This window comes from Dipodomys merriami, unplaced genomic scaffold (genome assembly GCF_024711535.1).
Source record: "Dipodomys merriami isolate MVZ:Mamm:240054 unplaced genomic scaffold, mDipMer1.0.p SCAF_11, whole genome shotgun sequence".
In the NCBI taxonomy this organism is placed as follows: Eukaryota; Metazoa; Chordata; class Mammalia; order Rodentia; family Heteromyidae; genus Dipodomys; species Dipodomys merriami.
In genome coordinates this window covers 1,420,001-1,433,668 of record NW_027202382.1, presented here as the reverse complement: position 1 = coordinate 1,433,668, position 13,668 = coordinate 1,420,001, and the positions used below count along the sequence as shown (strand labels likewise).

Here is a 13,668-nt window from a genome sequence, read left to right as displayed (position 1 = left end):
ATAATTTGAAAGTAGTGAATATATATTTCATTTTGAAGTAGCAAATATTTTATTACATTATGATCCTCAGAAATATTAAAAACAAGAGACAGGCTACATGCTTTTTTCAGGCAATTAAATTCAGGCAAGAAAAATGACAAATAGTAATTTGTAAAATGAATGTTTACTTGGTATATTTTTGTATTTGCATGGTTACTACTAAAGAAATGATTCAATGTTCACCTTTAGCTGTAGTATCTTCTCTAAGTTTTCAATCTTTCTTTCAGCCATTCTCAGCTTCCTTAGCTCCTCAGAGTCCAAGAAAGAGCTCTTTGGGGACAAAGACCTTGAATGTTTCACAGGTGGTTCCTTGAGAATAAAACAAGGACATGGTTGAACTAGTTGAAACACTGGATTATAAAAGACATGCAAAATTAAAGAACAAGTAATTTTGAATACTAATAATGAATTATAAAAAAAAAAAGTCCTGCATGGAATACCAGAGAAATAACAAGCGGAATTACCACAGTGCTACCACTAAAGGTTTCTCTGTGACTCGTTAATGAGAATATTCATTTACATTTACATTGTTTCTTTCAGAATAATGATGTCCCATTAGGGAAGACTAAAGGGTTATAGACTCAGAAATGCAAGAAACCTCATTACAAAGGAGGGGATAGAGGCTGGTCTAATTGCTCTATAAGGGTCCAAGGTTACACTTGATAGGACAACCAGAAACAAGAGGGAAAGGATTTTTTCCCTTTGAAATAGTTTAACACACTGTGAAGTTGAAGGAACAATATGCTAGAGGAATATAAATACAACAGACAGTAGATCTTATACCATAATGACCATATGGTCATTAACTATAATGTGGCTAACTAGAGACAAGAATGTGTGTTTATATTATGTACAGTTTCATATACCAATCTGGAGAATATGAGAAGGCAACTATTAAGCTGGGCAACATAGTGTTCATCCTAATGCATGTCCTTACAAAAAAGAAAAAAAAAACTTGTATAAAATGCATTCCTTTTTTATTAAAAGAAGACCATCAATGTAGTACATTTTTAAACTTTAGCAATACAGTAAGCAATCAAAGAAAGACCTATAATGTTGCATTTCTATTTTACAAGAATGTTTAATTTAAATAAACATGGCAAGATATATATGATACAGTTATGATTTTAAAATGAATAAAATTCATTCCTCTGAGAATAACAATATTACAGGGACTCATAAGAGTAACACAGACTCATGGGTCTAATTTCAAATGCTTCCTCTATTATGACAGTTTGTTTTACTTGAGAAAAAAATGGAAAAATTACTGTGAAAAGTTTGTTTTATATATAAAAAAACATTCTCCCTGTATTGCTGATGTAAAAAGTTTAAGAAAAATAATCTAAATCTCCTTACTTATAAAGGAATGTCTTACTTATAAAGGAATGTCTTTTCCTCTTATGTGGAAATACAATAATTAATAAAACTGCAATGTGTAATGAAATTTTTGTATTAGTCAACAATCTAGGAAATCTTTTGATATATGACTTAAATATGTAATGAATACTAAAAAGGGAAAACTCAAGACATTAATGAGAATATCCTATACAAAATATGTTCATTTTTTTCTACCTCTTTAAACCTATAAAATACCAATACATGTTAATGTTAAAATCCATTTATTATTTTATATCCCACATTGACCATACATTAAATATTATATTAGAATAAAAACTTAGAAATACTTTTACTTCCACTAAATTTAAGAACTGAAAAATAACCATACCATTTTTAAAAGAAATAACCAATACTGTCCCATTTTATTATAGATAAGAGATACTTAGGAAAACATTTCAATGTAAGTATATAATTCACTAACAAAACAGGAATACTACTAACAATATACTCAATTACGTAATTAGGAAAAATATTATTTAGGCTTTAAAAGGGAATATTTCCTACTCCTTGGAAGCCTTTTAAAGATCAGTTAGCACATAATATTGTTTAATTTCAATAAACACAGACAAGGAAGTACATAACATTGTTTGTTTCTGAACTTTATCTTTTGGATTGCCAGCCTCATCCTAAAAAACACAAAGTGACAAGAGGTCTCTACCTTCTGTTTTCCTTCAGTACTTATCATAATGCTCTTCTCTGGAAAAACGTTGGTACAGTTATTCTCAGATAGCTTTTGACTTGCAATTTTCAGTTTCTCTTGCAAATACTCAATTTCAGACTTTTGTGAGACCATTAGTGTTTCTAAGCTTGTTAGTGATGGCTGTTCAGACACCTATTTTTTAAAAATATATTAATAAATATCTAGGCTATGGTTATATATTAGTTATTAATACATGAAAATACTAAATGTATTACATTATACACATTATAAGCATTCATTGAAAGATCATTTTAACAGTAAACTATAAGCTATAAGGAACTAGAGCACAGCTCAGTAGCAGAGGTTATACACACCACACTCAAGGCACTGTGTTCAATCTCTAGACCCCACTTAAAAAAAAAAAGCTAACTACCATTACTTAAAATGTATCATATAATAGAAGATAGGTCTCAATAAAACACCAAGAGTCTATATGTCTAGATATATATTTTCATAAAAAGTTTCATGGTTTCATGAAATACACTATTCATGTATAATTGAACATAGTTCCTCGTGATATAACATATCACTGGATCATCAAGAGTCAAACAGTAGCCTAGAATATAAACCTGAGAGAAGGAAAACAGTAATAGTAGCCTCGGTCTAATTATCTTCTAATATATCATAAGTTAATAATGATGCTACAAGAGCTCTGACATATTTACAAGTCAATAAACTATTCACCATTCTCTTCTGAAACTTAACTCATGTGTCAAGTAAATTGCTAATGGTAGACCTAAAATTTTAACAACCAAAGTCACAGGAAAAACTGGTAAGAAACCTGTCAATGAAAATTAGTATTATAGAAATTCTACCATTTCTATTGACTTGAAATCATAAAACAAAACTATATGTGCTATTTAAAAGTAATCACTTCCTTTGCAAAAGCTTAAAATATTCAATCATAGTGAAAAAAAGTTTTTGTTATCCACCTAGAAATATCAAATCTTATGTTGTGAATATTATCAATATGGAACTAATAGCTCTGAAAGTATTTTCACTTAAAGTTATAGAGGATTAGAGTTATAAGATAGGCCCTAAGTTTCACTTAAGAGTTTTAGACCCCATCCTTCCTAAATGGTATTTCTAAGGACTATGAGAACATATGTATGTATGTATTTACATGCATGTGTCTGTGTGTATGTGTCTAAGTGTGCATATAAGTCCTAAACAACTGAGTAATACTACCTTTTCTCAGTTCTGCCTTCTGTTTTCTTTTTAAGTAAGATAAGCACAATTTTCCTATTTCTAACTTGTAAACTTAAGGGTAAGGGGACCATTTTGATATATAATATTACACTATCCATATATTTAAATTACCTGATTTGTTTCCCAGCCTTTATTTTATCATCCTACTAAACATTATCTTCAAAGTGTTGTTGTTTTTATTACACTATTATCACTGTTGGATTGCTTATTCCATTGCATTTTTGAACACAAAATACTTTATAACATTTCTCTTCTAGTGAGGCTATATGATTTTGCCATATTATTTCTCACTATTTTTAACCACTGTATTGCCTTTTCACAATCAAAATTGTTATATATTCAGGGTGCTGGTGGCTCATGCCTGTAATCCTAGCTACTCAGGAAGCTGAGATCTGAGATCAATGGTCAAAACCTGCTCCAATAAGGAAGTCCATGAGATTTTTACCTCCAATTAAACACCAAAAAAAGCCAGAAGTAGAGCTATAGCTCAAATGGTAAAGTGATAGCCTTGAGAAAAAATGCTCACTAGCAGCATCCAGGACTTCAGAACTCCAGGACTGGCTGACACACACAACACACACACACACACACACACACACACACACACACACACACACAAAAACACACACACACACACACACACACACACACACACACGACATCTAATCATTGACTGCTAAATAATTTTCAAGGCTATCTTCTCTTGTCCAGTTTTTCATTAATAAAATTATGAAGGATATGTGAATACCCTGTCACTAAGTTTTCAATAACTTTTTCACGGTCAATTTAAAATTTAGAATAAAGCAGGAGAAAGATAATTTTACTTTATTGGTATATCCAATAAGCAAATTAGGTTAAAAAGAATTTAGTATTCTTAAAATTGTTTTCAATGTCATACCTTACCTAAGAATATAAGAAAATTAATAATCAATCAAGAAACTTTAATAAAGATTCAGGAAGAAAAATGCTCCAAAATACTCAGGAACGAGACAAGGATGTCCACTCTCTCCACTTCTCTTCAATCTAGTATTAGAATGCCTAGCTACAGCAATAAGACAAGATGCAAATATAAAGGGGATCCAAACAGGGAAAGAAGAAGTAAAACTCTCCCTCTTTTCAGATGGCATGATCTTGTATTTAAAGAATCTCATAGTGGCTGGGAAGGTGGCTTAGTGGTAGAGTGCTTGCCTAGCATGAATGAAGCCCTGGGTTCGATTCCTCAGTACCACACAAACAGAAAAAGCTGAAGTGGCATTGTAGCTCAACTGGTAGAGTGCTCGCCCTGAGCAAAAGAAGCTCAGGGACAGTGCCCCATGACACAAAAGAAAGAAAAGAAAGAAAGAAAGGGAAAATGTACAGTTCATCAGTAAACCAAAAAAAAAAAAAAATAAAGAATCCCATAGACTCCACTCCCAAATAACTCAAGCTGATTCAAAACTTTAGCAAAGTAGAAGGGTATAAAATTAAGCCTCAAAAACCAATGGCTTTTCTGTATGCCAACAATGAGAAAAGTGTGGCTGAAATTAGGAAAGCAACTCCATTCGTACTAACCCCACAAAAAAAAAATACCTAGGAATTAACTTAACAAAAGAAGTGAAGGACCTCTATGATGAAAACTTTAAAAACTTGAAAAAGGAAATCAAAACAGAACTTAGAAAGTGGCAAAAACTTCCATGATCCTGGATTGGAAAGATCAACATCGTGAAAATGACGATACTTCCCAAGGCTATCTACAAATTCAATGAGATACCTATCAATATTCCAACCTCATTCTTCAATGAAATAGAAAAGGCAATCCAAAAATTCATATGGAACAATAAAAGACCCCAAATAACAAAAACAATCCTCAACAGAAAGAACACTGCTGGAGGAATATCAATACCAAATTTCAAACTCTACTATAAAGCCATAGTAATCAAAACAGCTTGGTACTGGCACAAGAAAAGACCTCAGGGCCAATGGAATAGAATTGAAAACCAAGAAATGAACATACAGTCCTATAGCCATCTAATCTTCGATAAGGGAGCTAAAAAAATAGAATGGAAGAAAGACAGCCTCTTCAGTAAATGGTGCTGGCAAAACTGGTTAACTACTTGTAGAAAACAAAACTAGATCCTTATATATCACCCTGCACCAGAATCAACTCCAAATGGATCAAAGACCTTGGAGTCAAAGCAGAGACTCTGAAAACATTACAGGATGGAATAGGAAAAACCCTAGGTCTCCTTGGCACAGGCCGAAATTTTATTAATAAGAGACACAGAAACACAACAAATCAAAGAAAGGCTGAACAAATAGGATTGCATGAAATTGCAGAGCTTCTGCATGGCAAAGGACACAGCTAGCAAGATCAATAGAAAGCCCACGGATTGGGAGAAGATCTTCACTAGCCATACAACAGACAAGGGTCTCATATCTAAAATATACCTGGAACTCAAAAAATTAAATCCCCCTATCTTCAAAGAAACAACTGCCCAATAAATAAGTGGGTTAAAGACTTAGAGGAACTTCTCTGAAGAGGAAAGAAAGATGGCATGAAGAAATGCTCAACCTCTCTAGCCATAAAAGAATTGCAAATCAAAACAACCCTCACCCCAGTTAGAATGGCTATAATCAAGAACTCTAATAACAACAGATGCTGGAGGGGATGTGGACAGAAGGGAATCTTACTGCTTTGTTGGTGGGAGTGTAAACTTGTTCAACCACTTTGGAAAGTAGTATGGAGGTTCCTCAAAAGATTCCACATAGAACTCCCCTAGGACCCAGCAATCCTACTTTTGGGCATTTACCCAAATATTCACAAACAAGACCACACTAAAGCAACCAGCTTGACTATGTTTATTGCAGCCTTATTTACCATAGCTAAGATATGGAACCAACCCTCAGTAGATGAATGGATCAAGAAAATGTGGTATATATACACAATGGAATTCTATGCCCCCATCAGAAAGGATGACATTGCCCCATTTGTTAGGAAATGGAAAGACTTGGAAAAAATTATATGAAGTGAAGTAAGCCAGGCCCAAAGAAACATAGGTCCCATGGTTTCCCTTATTTGCAATAACTAGTATATGTCTGAGTCAAGCAGATAAGGTCAGATAAGTTGATGTTAGGGAAATGAACCCTAAGATATGTATTCAAATGTTTTTTTCTTTCATGCGATTGTTTCTAACACATTTATAAGATTATTTCTTTGTTGCTTTGTATGACCCTCCCCCATGGTATAACCTGTGCTTTCACTGTATTTGATGTTGTTATAATTTGTGGAGGGGAAGGGAAAAAACAAATCGTTTAAATAGGGATACAGGTGGACCCATTGCAACAATGAGACATACAAGTCGTTATGTGGAAAACGAACTTTACAACTTTGGTTGGGGGGGGAGGGTTGGGTGGAGGGTGGGGAGAGGATGGGATGGGAAGGGGAAACAAAGGAGGAGGCTACAATGCTTGAAAAAAAATCTACTCCTTATCTTGCCCATGTTATTGTAACCCCTCTGTATTTTCACAATTTAAAAAAAAGGCAAAAAAAAATGCTCCAAAATAGATACTGTCACTATAATGCTAACAATATTATTTCAATTATTATATAAACATTATTTCTAACAACAAAGGATATTTATGCAACATTTTTCAAAATGTTTTAATAAGTAACTTTAAAATTGAAAATAGTGATAAACTCAAATTCACATTGTAAAAGTATAAAGTAAGTTATATTTAGTTTGCTTTAAAATAATATTTTATCCATTTGAGATGTTTGTACATACTAATCTATGTAGACACAGACTTCAATTCCATAAAATAGTTCACACATGTTCCCAGTCTCTTTAAATGTGGTTTTCTGCCTAGATTTTTTTAAATAAGTGTTTTATTGTGAAAATACTGTACAGAGGGGTTACAATTAACATGAGCAAGGTAATGAGTACATTTCTTATCAAGCATTGTTGCCTCCTCCTTTGTTCTTCCCTTACCATCTCTTCCCTCCCATCTCCACAACTACACTCCCACTCCCCACACTGCCTAAATTATACAGTTCATTTTCGACATAGTGTCTTATACATCTCATTGCTGCAATGGGTCAACTGGTATCCCTATTTAAACAATTTGTTTTTTCCCTTCCTCTCCACAAATTATACCAACATCAAATACAGTGAAAACGGGTTATACCATGGGGGAGGGACATACAAAGCAACAAAAAAAAATCACATGGTACCTTATAAATACATTAGAAACAATAGCAAGAAAGAAAAAAAACACTGTGTCCTTATCTTGGGGTTCATTTCACTTAACATCATCTTATGTGACTTTTTCTTCTTGTCTCAGACTAGTTATTGCAAATAATGGAAACCACGGAACCTATGTGTCTTTGGGCCTGGCTTACTTCACTTCATATAATTTTTTCCAAGTCTTTCCATTTCCTAACAAATGGAGCAATGTCATTCTTTCTGATGGAGGCATAGAATTCCATTGTGTGTATGTACCACATTTGCTTGATTCATTCATCTACTGAGGGGCATCTGGGTTGGTTCCATATCTTAGCTATGGTAAATAAGGCTGCAATAAACATAGTTGTGCTGGTGGCTTTAGTATGGTCTTGTTTGTGATCATTTGGGTAAATGCCCAAAAGTGGGATTGCTGGGTCACAGGGGAACTATATGTGTAGTCTTTTGTGCAACCTCCATAATACTTTCCAAAGTGGTTGAACAAGTTCATACTCCCACCAACAAGGCAGTAGCATTCCCTTCTGTCCACATCCCCTCCAGCATCAGTTGTTATTAGATTTCTTGATTACAGCCATTCTAACTGGGATGAAGTGGTATCTCAATGTTGTTTTGATTTTCATTTCTTTTATCTGCCTAGATTTTTTTAAATCATTTTACTTACTATAGATCCATTTATAAGAACTGTTTTACAGTTTTCATAGTGCGACTATATACTTTTTCTGTTATTTTGGAGGTACATGGTTGCAATTCCATGCCTCCCACCTGCTGGGCTGGAGCTCCACAATTTGAGCCACACCACCAGCCCTTTTTCCCTTGTTAGTTTTCAAATGGGGTCTTACTTTCTTCCAAAACAGACACCTGAGCCAATATCTGTCTACTTAAGGCTTTGAGACCTCAGGCACATGCCAATATGGCTGGCGTCCTTCTACGGAGATGGAGACTCACAGAATTTTTCCCCCAGCCTACCCTCCAACCATGATTCTCCTGTTCTCTGCCTCTGAAGAAACTATGGTTAAAGGCATGATCTACTGGTGCCTGGTATATACACATTTTTAACCAGACATGCCTGTAATTCCAGCACTTGGGAATCCTACATAGTTAGTTCCAGGCCAACCTAGGCTGCATAGTGAGATTCTAACTCAAACAAAACAAAACAAAAACATATACCTTATATACCAGATAACATGCTAAACAGTATTCCATGTTTCTGTTAAGGGATAAAGTAAATATCTGTGGAGGGTGCTATTCAACTCCACTCACTGATTCACAGAAGAAGGCGGCTTACTAATCTATTAGATTTTTACAAAGAGCACAAAAAGGATTTCTAAGAAAGTCTTCAAGATTTTAAAAGTTGGATGATGCATAATTCATGACCCCTGTACTTTAAGAATATACTTTAAGAAGTATAACCTGCTATAAATTTTCTATCAAAAACTATAAAAATGTACATACCTTTGACTTAACATTCCATATATGTTGATGAATGAGATGGAAATACATCCATGATAATTTCAGAAAAGCAGGCTATTTATATACATATTTACATACACAGAAAACAAAACTCTTTTAGAATTTCTAAGGAGACAGATTGTATATATACACTTCCCTATGCTCTCCTAAATTCCATTAAAATTTATAGTGAACATGTCAATAAATATGTTTCAAAATAAAACAATTCTATAAATAAAATGAAAGAAAGTATTGTTAGGAGAAAGTGAATGTAAGTTTCATCATAATGTCCTCACCCAAAGTTCCTATGGTAAGTTTGGGGTACAGAGTCCAGAGTTTTACTTAATTGATTTTATTTTTAAATATACAGAAAAATTTTTTATATATACAGAAAAATAAGAAGATACTCCAGTGCCCTATACACTACCTCTCGCAATCTAGTTTCTCCTAATTAACAAATTAATATGGTATATTGCTTATAATTAGTTGGCCAATATTCATACATCATTAGCTAGCATTCATATTCTATATAGATTTCCTTAGTTTTTACATAATGTCCTTTTTCAGTTACATAATGTCCTTTTTCAGTATCCCATCTAGGATGGGATATTTAGCTATAATATCTCCCCATGATCTTTCTCTTGGCTATACTAATTTCTCAGAAATTTATTTTTTTATCAGATTTGGGAAGTTTTTTTTTTCTTTTAGGATGCAACTCCTTATGAATCTGTCTGATATTTTCTAATAATTACGCTAGGGTAATTAGTTCAGAGGAGGAAGAAAATACAGGTAAAATATTATTTTTATCATATCCTAACAAATACATTGTATCATTTCATTTTCCATCGCTATAACAAAATACCAAAAGTAGGTAATTTATAAGGAAAAGAGAATGAATTAGCACAATGTTTAGAAAATAAAGAATAAACAGTGTAGTGCCAGCATTGACGAGGTTCTCTCTGGCTATATGACTTTATGGCAGATGGTATAATGGCAGGAATGTTTGTGAGAGGAAAAGATGCCATGCTGACAGAAAGCCAGTGTATGGGAGGGGTTATTCTCTCTTTTTTATGACAACTAACTCTTTTAGCAATGCACCATCGATGAACTAATCATATCCCACTAGGTCATACATCTAACAGGTTTTGTCACATAATATTGCCAAATTAGAGACACAAGATTCTAACATTTGAACACTTGGGAGACAAGTCATAAACAAACCATAGCAGATATACAATACTGACATGATTTGATACTGAGCCAGATTACCTGCCTTAAGTAGTATATATGATGTTACTCTAATGTGAAGTTGCTCTCTAGCATTCCAACCTACTGTACTGTAACCTACTTTTAGTAAATTTAGTTTACATATATATATAAACACATGTAAATATTACATGCATATGCATAATATGTCTATGAAGATATGTGCATAGGCCCAAAGAGCCTTATGTGTCTTTATACATCCTATCCTCTTTAAGGTATATATAGCAAATTCAAGTAATTACTTAAATCCCACTCTGTAGAAATTGATTCTATAACCCTTAAAATCATAGAAACTTAAATCAGGAGGCAAGCGCTAACACTTGTAATCCTTGCTACTCAGGAGGCCAAGATTTGAAGATTGTTGCTTGAAACCAGACCATATAGGAAAGTTCATAAGTTTCTTACCTCCAATTTATCATTAAAAATCTGGAAGTGGAGCTGTAGTTCAAGTGGAAGAGTGTCAAATTTGAGCAAAAAAGCTCAGAGATAGTGCCAAGAACTAGTACACACACAAAAATAAAGTTCTGGTTTTTTGCTAATAATTATTTTACAAATAAAATTTTCTCTAATAATTAGAAAAGTCTTCTGTTTTAGAATTCTTAAAATATATAATATTACATTGCTAAATCATAGTTAACCAAAATGATGAGTGGCATACATACCAAAAAGCTTCCAGCTGGAAATAATTGTTAACACACAACTTCTTGTTTTGTTTGGTAAGAAGGATTGAATGTAGGGCCTAAAACACACTAAATACATTTTCTTCCACTTACACACCTAGCTCCTATGTGACATTTTATACATTGACCCACCAATAATTTTGAATAAATTCCTATAAGAAGATACAGAAGTAGAAAAAAAGCCTTTCAGTGTTGTATCAATCCTTATGGTAAAATAATATAATTTAACAATGAATGTTTGCATACATCTGTAATCACTGCACTGTGAAAGTAGAGGAAATAATACTGCAAGTTTGGTGTCAGAATGGGCTAGATAACAAATTCCAGGCCAAACTGAGCTATATCGTAAGACCTTGTCTCAAAAACTCAGGAGTTAAGGATGTAACTTAGTGGTAGAGTATTTGCCTGATATGCACAACACAACCTCAGTTCAATCTACAGCACAAAATAGTATACAATATAAATACTCAGTCACTCTGGAGGCATTGTTATAGTGGAAACTTACTGAATATTTCCTGATAAAATTAGTACTGTTATAATAACTTTAAAACCTATAAAATAAATTGTTTTATGTACTAGTAAGCTTTAAACAAATGTTCAGGTCTATTGCTTCCTATACTTCTTCCAAACACTGGAATTTAGAGAAAAAGTAATTAATTTATAGAATTATACATTGTTATCTCAGTTATTTAAGAATTTTACAAACTCTAACCCTACCAACATGTAATATTGCTTATTGTAAAACACAAACATTTTAAAATAATAATCCCTCAATAATAAAAGTTTTTCATAAAAAGCATTCAAGTGTGGATCAAACACAAGTATATGTGTATTTATAATCTATACTGTTTATATTTATAAGTCATATAACATATAAAATACACATATATAAGAAAGAAAACTGACAACTTTAGTGACTTCTCTGAAAACAAGTAAATGTTTTTGAAAGAAGATACAATGTAAAAATTTTGCAAGTACATTTTTATATATCATATGTACTTATAGCTAGCATAAATACACGTTATAGATATTCTTTTTTCTTCTGAAATGTTTGGCTCTCTGAAGAAACAATCTATTACTTAAAATTTATTTTAGAAATGCAGGAACACATATTACTAAAACACATATTACATATTACTAAACAAGAAAACAAATATTGTTAGCTAAATTCAACACACCCTGAAAACATGACTTTACTAATAGTCTAAAAAAGGAAAATAAAAAAGTGTGTCAATTCAACTGACATTATAAATCAAAATATTTTTGTCATGAAAGTTCATAAATGAAATTAGTATACCAATTTAAATTTAACCTCTCTTTCAGAAAGACAACTAAGTGAAGTAAGATTGTCTAGAAACAACAAATGTAGCTAGCACTGTTGTTAAAAATATGAACTTTAGATCCACTTATTTTTTTAACAGAAATACTGTTTGTATTTAGAGATTACAAAATGATACAAGAATTATTGATTATAAGAAGGTAAAATTTTGAAATCAATTCATCCTCATATAAATACTATCTAAATTTCACATTATATATCATTTTACTACTACACTCAGTTACATCTTTCATATCTAAACACTTGTATGGAGAAGTCAGCGCCTGCAAAGGGGAAATTTATAACTTTACTTCTACATACTATATTAAACACTGAGTGCACTGTACATGGATGTCATTGTTTGTACTCAATTATATAGTATTGTATCATTACCAATAGCTAACACTAGCATTTATTATAGGAAAATGAGCAACTATAAACTGAGTGTTAGTCTGCTACATGTACATATCACTCTGCACTAACAAATGACTGATATTTGTGTCATAAAAGAATGTTAAGGGGCCAGGCACATGCTTTAATCCTATCTACTCAGGAGGCTGGTATCTGAGGATCTTCATCTGAAACCAGCTAGGACAGGAAAGTCTTAGATTGATTCCCAATTAACTACTTAGAAAAGCAGAAGTAGAGCTATGGTTCAAGTGATAGAACACTAGCCTTGAGCACAAAGAGGCTCAGGGACAGTGCCCAGGCCCTGAGTTCAAGCCCCAAGACTGGCAAAAAAGAGAGAGAGAGAGAAACAAAGAGAGAAAGAGAAAGAAAGGAAGAAGGGAAGAAGGGAAGAAAGGAAGAAAGAAAGAAAGAGAGAGAGAGAAAGAAAGAAAGGAAGGAAGGAAGGAAGGAAGGAAGGAAGGAAGGAAGGAAGGAAGGAAGGAAGGAAGGAAGGAAGGAAGGATTAAGGGTGTTAAACTCTAACCTAACTCCTTACACACTGAGTTAACTTTAACTCCTACGAATAAAGTAATCCTGGACATACTGTAAAACTAGGATTCAAATTGGATTTTATTATAGATTTTTAACCTTAATTAAAAATGAACATAATCAGGTTTTTTAAGGTATGTTTTAAACCTCTCATTAAGCAAAAATTTATAGATCTTAATATTCAAAGTATATTTTAATGAATCAAGAAGTGAATTTCTACATGTGAAGAATTAAATTTCCCCTATGGTACATCTCTAAATTATGTGACTTTGGATATAATCCCATTACTTATTATAATATTCAATGTAACTTTTATAAACACTTACCACTTAGGTCACCAGTAAGAAAATCAAAATTTGTGCACTAATAGTATAAGCAAGGGACTACGCTTGTTATGCATTATCATCTCTATACATTAAAACCTCAATCATACTCAAACAAATTCACTAA

General features: G+C 32.8%; 1 protein-coding gene across 10 annotated transcripts in view; it reads right to left on the bottom strand.

Annotated features, from left to right (window-relative positions):
* Cntln (centlein) overlaps window positions 1-13,668 on the bottom strand; it is a 199,432-nt gene that overhangs the window by 106,725 nt on the left and 79,039 nt on the right. For 8 of the 10 annotated variants that reach the window (XM_070007817.1, XM_070007750.1, XM_070007757.1 and 5 more), the window contains 2 exons: window positions 2,096-2,269; window positions 223-348 (listed from right to left, as the gene is read on the bottom strand). In XM_070007817.1, coding sequence (XP_069863918.1) covers window positions 223-348; window positions 2,096-2,269 — 300 coding nt within the window. The remainder of the gene's footprint in view (window positions 1-222; window positions 349-2,095; window positions 2,270-13,668) is intronic. The other 2 variants (XM_070007784.1, XM_070007801.1) reach the window with 1 other exon arrangement.